The following is an 8,848-nucleotide window of genomic DNA, read 5'->3' as shown; positions in this document are numbered from 1 at the left end:
ATGTGTCAAATGTGGCAATGGTGAATTCTGGCCCAGAGCACTTTCTACTGCCTGAGTCTTTCTCAAAATCCACTTAAGCTATCCAGGGGTGTTTAAAAGCAGATGTAGTGTGGCAATATTTGATTTATATGAACTCAGTGAGGAGGTTTCCAGGGAATTAATAATTAATGTTTCAAGTATGTGGTGTGACTTCACCAGGCAGTTAACAGGACATGAGAGTTATTCTTCAAAACTGTAAATGACCAATTTAAATATTTTAATATTAAATGCCTCATCAGTTTATTGAACTATTTGGGCTCTATTAGTAGGACTCTTGGCATGTGGAAGTACGCAGTGGGTTTCTTCTGTTGTTTTCCCCCCATCCTCTTTTAAATATCAAGATTAGGCTTACCTGAAAAGAAGCCCTTATTTTTCTGCAAAAATAAGTTGACCCTGTGCTTACTGCTCTGAAAACAAACTCACACCTGGAGAATGAGGGCGTAGCACTTGTTACCAGTTAACTGCACAAGCACCTCAAGCAATGCAAGATTCCTCTGGTCTTTTGCAGTCACCTGTGCCTGGCCAGCCTGCTGTTTTACACACATTTGGCACAGGTGTAACTGCAAAGAAGTGAATGGCCTTCAAGGTTGCTGCCTTTATCCGCTTTTCACTGTGATGTGGTGAGAAAACACAACAGCCCTGTGTCTCAAGTTGCCAGCTTAGATTACTTAAAACATCTTTGCACACTAGATAGTTATTCTTTTGCAGTCACCTGTGCCTGGCCAGCCTGCTGTTTTACACACATTTGGCACAGGTGTAACTGCAAAGAAGTGAATGGCCTTCAAGGTTGCTGCCTTTATCCGCTTTTCACTGTGATGTGGTGAGAAAACACAACAGCCCTGTGTCTCAAGTTGCCAGCTTAGATTACTTAAAACATCTTTGGACACTAGATAGTTATGTTTTGTTTTGTTTTTTCTAAAGCCAACTGAAGATTTGCTTTACTGTGGGACTGGCAGGATTGTAGGACTCTACTGTGGGGCTGAGAGATGATAAAGAACTTAAAAGTTGTGCAGGGGAGATAACAGCAAAGGTTAGTTTAAAATTGCCACGCAATTGGCATATTTTGGAGCATAACTTGTAATATTTTTTTTTCTCTTGAACTATTTCGTATTTTATAAAAAGCCCAGTACTTTTTCATTTAAAAACATTTTTCATTGGAAGTCATTTGCAATATTATCTCCCAAGCAGCTATCGCCTTTATCAATGCTTTGATATTTTGGTGCTTGCCAAATACAAATTGCAGTTCCACTTTCCTTTTTGTACAGTATCTGACTAGCACGAACACTCAAACTGAAAACCAGGCTTCGCTGATGTCACGGAAGGAAGGATCTCAGCTGGATGCACATATTGCAGCCATCCGAGGAGAATTTGCAAATGCCAGGTAAGAACCCAGCCTCCCTGTCGGCATGAAGGGGAAAAGGGATGCAAAGGATGAGGTTCAGGGCCATCTGCCTCCCCCGGCCCCTGGAGCTGCCCAGGTCAGGCTGTAGGGAACGTTAAGCAGGGTTGGGACTGAAGCCTTCCCCTCGGCACCAGGTGCCAGTTGGTACATGCTCACGCTGGTGACTGCTTGGATTCAGGTGCCTTGAGGGATGGGTCCTTTTTGTGCAAGGCAACCCAAATCACTGCTTTACCTCCGTTTTGGTGCTTTAGTGCAAAGGAGTTGAATCCAAGTCCCCTGGAAGTGCCCCAGCTCTTATTTTTGAGAATAGAGTGAATGGGAAAAGGAGGAGAGGGGTGCGAGTGATCTGTCTCCTCTAGTGAAACCCCTCCATTTAGGGTAAGCTACTCAAGTAGGCACTAGAACAGAGCCCAGGAAAAACGTCTGCTGGGTACCTTTCCAGTTCATTGATCCGAGTCACTTTCTCCAGCACAGTAAAAGGATGAAATTCCTGAACGGGCAGTTCAGCACCTGTTCCTCACACAAACCTAGTTCTGAGTTCTGCCATTAGCTTCAATCAGGCTCCTTTTCCTCCACCATGTATAGAAATGTAAAAGATAAAATCTTAGAAGGATTCCCAAGGGCACTGAAAATAATTCACGCGGAACCGCAGCACTGCTGTGGGCTGCTGTCGATGTTGCTGTGTTAGGCATCATACTTGGTGCATGTGGCTGAAGAGAGGACAAGATATCCCTCGCTATCACACGAACTAAAGCAGCACGAGGCACTTCTTCTATTACGTTAACACTTGCAAGTTTTGTGCTAATTCAGCTGCTGCTCGCCATTCCAGACTTGAGATTAACGGGCAAGCCAGAAGTAACATTTCATCATTGTAGTGTATATGGTAGGTACGATGGTGTGTCTTTTTCCTACCTTCAGAAGTCAGGTAATGGGATTAGAACAGGAAGAGAGAAGTGACATGCATCATAGGTAAACAACAGTCATCAATCTCTTCCTGTGGCAGCATTAAAAAAAGTATAGTCACTCTACTAGGCTCTGGGACTCCCCATAATCAACTAGAACTTCAAATTTCCCTTTCTGAATATAAGTGGTTAGTACTAGAAACTTTTAATCAGCGTAGTGGAAGAGGGGGAGGAATTATGTAACAGGCTACTGCACCTAAGAATTTCTCTCTTAGAAAGAAAAGATAAATGAAGGTGAAAATGTACTTGGTGAACCATTTAACACTTTAAAATTATTTTTGAAAATTTAGTTTGCATAGTGAGCACACCAAGTTACAAAGCACACAAAGTCCTTAACTTGCAAAACAGTTTTATTTCACACTTATACAAAGTTCATAGACATTTTAAAACGCTTACAGTACTATAGGTTACACCTACTGCCACTGAATATGTTAATAGGGGACTTCACAGGTCTCTTGAGTTTTCCGGGGTCCTACACAATCCCTGTTCTCCCACAGGTTTAAGCCTACTTCTGTACAGGTTAGAGAGGGTCTGTCTGGAGTTGTTCAGAGTACAAAACTTGGAGGACTGGGGCAGAATGTGCCAGGTCTGCATCTGCACGCTGAGAAGACGACACGTAAATGAACACTTCTCCTTTCTGCTCCTGAAACTAATAATTCTCCCCCTGCTGGGCCCTTACAGCTCATGAGAGCTGAAGCAGCGGTAATGAGGAGGTACTCCAGGAGCTGACTCTTCCTTTCTTCTACAAACCTCGTTAGAGGGATCTTAACAGATACTGGTGAAATACTGTTCTTTCCCTCTTCTTCCCATTGAACCCTTCTGACATTTTGCTACCTACTTGCCGCTTCGCTGTGAGCAGTAACAAACTCGCCTTCAGGCGCCTTATTAGAGAGAGACATGATTTAGGATTATACCATTTCCCTGCGGTTTTGAAGCCGATCGTCTAATCGGGACCCAAGGATAAACCCTCCTGCAGAACCACATAATCTGATGTCATGTTGCGTGTCACTGCTCTATCACCAAAATACAGAAGGAAATGTGGCTCTCCAGTAAGTCCTAGATTGGCAGTATATGCAAGAAATAGTCAAGAAAATGAAGGTACTCCTAAAAAAACAAACCCAAACCTGTGATGTCTGAAATGAATTTGGATTGCATGGATCTAAATATATTCAGTGTTCCACAGATGTCCAAGGTGAGCTATTTTTTCACTTCAGATGCGAGTCCTCCCTGCAACTTGACTGTAAACAGCCAAAGACAACATTTACCCTAGTGTACCATAGAACTGAACTTTTTAGGTACCTAAAATCCTGGCATAACAGCCGCTCTGTAATGTCTTGGGAGTAAGAACAATGGCACAAGATGTTGGCTGGTTATACAATCAACTTTGATAATCCAAGCAGGTTACATTCAAGTAAACTAGGTTTCAGGTGATCAGATCAACAGAAGAACATCTACTGCTGGCACACAGCTCCAAATGAAGAACCAAATCTGGTTATCTACACTTGCTTCCCGTTAGGTCCAAAACCAACTTGCCATGGGAAAACAGTGTTTCACACAGAAATAGACAGATATGCAATTGATTTTTAGAGTCTTTCATGGAAATAAACAAAAGGAGACAAATACCAAAAGATAACCTAAAAGCCTTAAAAGGAATAAAAATACTGTGCTTGCACCTTCATTCTGTAGCCTTAGGAAAGTCAAAAGTGGCCTTTCCCAGCAGCAGTGGGAATCTTCACATCTCAAGTGAAATGTCTTTTAGTTAAATAGTTGAAACACAGCGGTCTTTATCCAAAATGGCAATCAATACAATTGTCAAGGGGGAGGGGAACGGACCGGACCGGACCCTGCCTTGCAGGTTCGGTTCATCCTCCCTTTTCGCTTCTGCAATATCTCATTTTAACAGTTCTGGGTGCTGAAGCCCCCCTTCCCCAATTAACTTCACTGAAAAAGAAGAATGAACCAAAAATCTGTCCTTTCAGACTTTCTTCACATGGCAGAAAATATGCAGGAGACACAAGCCCAGTTTTTAAGTCTTTTCCAGGTTATCTTTTGGAGCAGCTGTATAGCAAGGCAACAAATATTAATATAAGCTAGTTTTCTTCATGATTCTCAAAAACTCTTGCTCACTTACTTCTCCATCTCCATCTCGATCAGCTTCATCAATCATTTCCTACAAAACACATTGTACATTTGATCAGGCAGTGGACTCTAAACACAAGATCTTCCATTCATTAAGAGAACAACAAATCAGAAGCACTTCATGTGAAAACAACTATGTATTTGATTGCTCTTCATATTTCTGACCTCTCAGCCCTTTTTGTATAGGCATACATTTCCACCCAATCCTTAGGAGCTACAGGATTGGTCTGTGCCTGTTAGAAAAGCTCTGGCAAATCAGAATTTACCTGAAGTTCTTCATCTGTTAAATTTTCTCCCAGCTCCTTGGCAACCCTTTTCAAGTTTTTAAATGAAATTTTTCCTGTCCCATCATCATCAAATAACCTGAAAGCTTTCAAGATTTCTTCTTTTGAATCCTTTTCACTCTAAAACAAGAGTAAAACATACGTTAATTAGAAAACGCCTGCCACCAAGATGCTCCTTTGCAGCATTTTTTTATGCTGTCACAAGAATTTGTATTAAGAATTCCTACCATTTTTTGCGTCATCATAGCCAAAAAGTCTTCAAAGTCAATGGTGCCACTTCCTTCTTTGTCAATATCTGCTATCATTTTCTTAATTTCTTCCTTCTTCGGCTCAAAGCCTAAAGCACGCATCGCAACCTGCGCCAAAAAGCAGTTCTGTTAGGAGGCCACCAGAATTATAGTGTCAGCAGCTGCACTAAAGCTTGTTTCATTTCCTCGTCCAAAACTGTAGTAACAACTCACTGCAATGAAAACATATTGGTATCTCTTACCAGCTTGTTTCATCTTTCCAAACAGTAATAGTGTAGGTTTGATACTCTTAAGACTCAGACATATTTTCTCTTTAGATCCATGTGGAACATGGATATATTTCTGAAACTAAGAGAAGCTTTTTGTATCTGAATTAGGTAAAGGTTCCAATCTGCATAGTTCCTAAAGGGACTGGATTATCAAAATGGGACTTCAAGGGAGGTTGGAGACCAGAGATGTGATCTCGCTCCATTTGAAATTAAGGGCAGAACGCCCATTAATTTTGATGGGTGCAGAATTACATGCAGTTAACTCACTGCAGTTAACAGTACACAGAGAGAGAAGAAATCCATACGCATAGCTCTTGGCACTTCTGGCTAGGTGGCGGGGAGGGGGGAGTGGGAGGGGCTGGGAACCGACAATACTCCCTAAGTCTCTCAGCCTCAGCAAAGCAAAGACTGTTGTGCTAGTTGAGGAGAAGAAAAGCAAACTTTCTGAGCCTTACAGAGCACAAGCAAAATATTGCTGTAAAAACAGGCAGTTAGATTGTTGTACAAATGCTTAATATTTACATTGTTTACAAACCAGGCTCTGGCATTTCACCAGCCTAGAACAATGATTCTGCTACTTGGGTGTTTATTAGTAATTTTACAGTCCTGGTGTGCCAGATGATTACAGCGTATTTGATTCAGAGAATGAAGTTTCAAGAACACATAACTAGAGGAAGATTTTGAACTGTGAACATTCGTTCTTCCTGTGTGCTCCAGTAGTAATCAATAGTTAATATCAGGCAGAAATTCTCTCACTAAACACTCTTCTACTGGGAAGTGCCAACTCACCAGAAACTTAACGTTTAACTGAAGTGTGTTTTCTGACCAGTTTCTTGCGATGGGACAACTGAAAATGTTCCATTTTGTCTTTCAGAGGGGAACACTTTCTATTGTAGAATAATGGATATTTTGAATTAATTTTGATAAAGAAAAACATAGCGTTAAACGGTTGATGCCAGAACGTTTCAGTCCATTTTAAGAACTGTATTTTAACATGTACAATCTGTGTTCAGAGAACACGCTCTCCTTAACCAAGTATAAGCACTTCCAAATAAATCCTGAGATAAGCCACAGGCTTAGGTAACTCATGCTTCTAGGTTACATATGCAGAAATTGAGGCAGAGTGCATGTATGTGAGAAATCAAGGTCAAGGAGGTAATTAAGATAAAAGGTTCATGCTTTAAAAAAAATCAGACACATAAAAACATAGGGAGAGAACCGAGAATAATCTTCCCCCCGTACTACTGTGTGTATGCATGTGCATGCACACACATACTACCTGAATTGCTACTGAAATGCAACTTGCATCGTTTTTGTTCTTTTTTTTAAATCAAAAACCAGGTAATTTTTGGATTACGTATATGAAAATATGGTTGTGTCTTTCCTGAATGTGTGCAAAATCTGTGTTTTGTTTCGAGATGAAGAAAAAATTTGGTATTCTGACATTCATCCTGAAACAACATTGTTTCCCAGAAACAATCTCAGTCAGTCATGAAAACTGAAATGTGCACTGCGTGTACCTAAGCAGAGGAACTGTTTAGTTCCTCTAATGCTCAGATATTCAAAGCTATCTGACCTACTATCCATGTATGGGAGAAGCCCGTCTGCTCTGAAGTATTACATACAGAGTGTTCTGAAGTTAACCATGTAGTACACCCCAAATTCAGTCATGACAGCAAGCCATCATTCTTGTTTGTACTCCAAAACTATTTTAAAATAGTAAGGGCTGGACAAACAGAAAAAGCGGCTACAATTTTGAGATCAAAGGTATTTCCATCCAAGGAAAAAAAAGTTTGAAAACCTTCAGTTCTTTTATGTCGATGCTTCCAGATCCATCGGTATCGAACAAATCAAAAGCTTCTCTGATCTCCTGCTTTTGCTCTTCTGTAAGTTCAGGTTTCAAGCCACTTTTCTTCCGCTGGGCTGTACTCAAGCCAGGTTTTCTATAGTTAGATGCCTTCAGAAAGTGAAGGAGAGAAAAATAAGAAATAGCCCACTCCGGGGAAAATTCAAAACACAACTGAATTATAAATAACAGTAAAGCTGTAGCAGAAATGAGACATTCTTTGCTGCAAGTTGTAGACACTGGGTCTCTATTCTCATTTTCTTAGGTTATTCTAGAAAGAAAACAAGCTGAAGACTTTGTTACTGGGGAATACGCATCTGGGCTTCACGTTTTGTTTTAAACAGCAAGATCATCAATTAAAGGAGTAATGCCAGAAAAACAGATGGGCAGTCTGAAAATGAACACTCCACTGAGGTGACTAAGACCCTCTGCACCTCCTGCCGGTTGCTTTGATGTGTCAGGAGTGGTTTCACATGGAAAACATGAGTAAATCATCCTCACAGCTAAAAAGGCCAGTGTGTAGGATCTTGACTGTAAGTGGGACTCAAATTCAGCCACTCCTCAAAGCCAGCACTGAAATGGGATGTCTGAGAGCATCTACTCTGTTGGAGCAAAGTTTCAAGGGAGCTCTAGTCTGCCTGTCCACCAACTAGCCATGGTGCTAGGTAACAACATGCTGTGGTAGCAGTGAGATCAACACAAAATCTGTCCCATAAGGAGAACTAATCTCCTTGTGCTGAGCTGGTGCATTATTATCCAGGACACTTCTGAGACCTTTCCTGCTTCTGGTGTAAGCTAGCGCAGTACAGTGTTCCCCCCCTCCCCCCCCCAGCCTACTGAGCAGGAAAGATGTTTTCCTTAGGTACAAGTTTTCTTCTAAACCAGCAGCAGACAGATTTTAGTCCTTTAGTCTTGAATCTGCACAGATTCATGGAAGGAAGGGCAGTCCCTCCCACCCCCAACTTCAACTGGTTGGGCTTTATAAAAGTAAATAGAACAAATACCAAGAAAGGAATTTGTTTTCTAGCTACTGGTGAGCAATCTCTTACCAAATTGGTACCACTTTTTGACTGGGATCTCTTTTAAATACCCAGTGTGTAATACAGGAGATTCCATTGTGTGATATTTGGAAATGAAATTTCGTATTTTTTAACACGGTACATCCCTCCCAGGTTGGATTGCAAACCAGTTTGTCTAGCGCACCTCTTGACTTTTCCTTGCTATTAACACAAGCACCAGATTTTTACTCCTTATATTCCGCTCTGGGAGAAGCCCACGTGAGACCTTTTCCTGACTGTAAAGAAAAAAAATGCCAACATGCTACCTGAACCTTTTTTCTTGCATCCTGCGTATACACCTACAAATCTAGTGAAAATGTTGAAGATCCTGAGGAGCAGCGTGCACGTTGCTTCCTGTCCCATTTGTTGCAAAACCGAGTTGTGCAAATCCATTTTATGTTTCATCTTCTCGCCTGGCCGATGCCATTTAAGTGTGCCACATGCTACAGGGGACTGAACGAAGCGGAGGAGGTCAGCGAGCTGGGCGAAGGTTAACCAAGCATACTGCCTCCGGCTTACCCCGCAGCCTGAAAGCAGGTGACATATTTTGCGATTCTTGGTGCTTTATCGGGGGCGTTTCTCATGGTGCCAAGGGGGTTGT

At 41.6% G+C, this 8,848-nt stretch overlaps 2 protein-coding genes across 2 annotated transcripts in view; one reads left to right on the top strand and one right to left on the bottom strand.

The window, feature by feature from the left end:
• Positions 1-1,246: 1,246 nt before the first annotated feature.
• Positions 1,247-8,848, top strand: part of BBS12 (Bardet-Biedl syndrome 12) — a 13,793-nt gene continuing 6,191 nt past the window's right edge. Inside the window, exons 1-2 of the mRNA XM_009289513.2 lie at positions 1,247-1,420; positions 2,363-2,410. Coding sequence (XP_009287788.2) covers positions 1,350-1,420; positions 2,363-2,410 — 119 coding nt within the window. The 5' untranslated portion in view covers positions 1,247-1,349. The remainder of the gene's footprint in view (positions 1,421-2,362; positions 2,411-8,848) is intronic.
• The window catches only part of LOC103907357 (caltractin), an 8,781-nt gene continuing 2,676 nt past the window's right edge, over positions 2,744-8,848 (bottom strand). The window contains exons 3-6 of the mRNA XM_009289515.2: positions 7,145-7,300; positions 5,054-5,182; positions 4,809-4,946; positions 2,744-4,573 (exon numbers count right to left, since the gene is read on the bottom strand). Coding sequence (XP_009287790.1) covers positions 4,484-4,573; positions 4,809-4,946; positions 5,054-5,182; positions 7,145-7,300 — 513 coding nt within the window. The 3' untranslated portion in view covers positions 2,744-4,483. The remainder of the gene's footprint in view (positions 4,574-4,808; positions 4,947-5,053; positions 5,183-7,144; positions 7,301-8,848) is intronic.

The sequence above is a fragment of the Aptenodytes forsteri genome, unplaced genomic scaffold (genome assembly GCF_000699145.1).
Source record: "Aptenodytes forsteri isolate BGI_AS27 unplaced genomic scaffold, ASM69914v1 Scaffold109, whole genome shotgun sequence".
Lineage (NCBI taxonomy): Eukaryota > Metazoa > Chordata > Aves > Sphenisciformes > Spheniscidae > Aptenodytes > Aptenodytes forsteri.
This window is presented reverse-complemented; position numbering and strand designations above follow the sequence as displayed.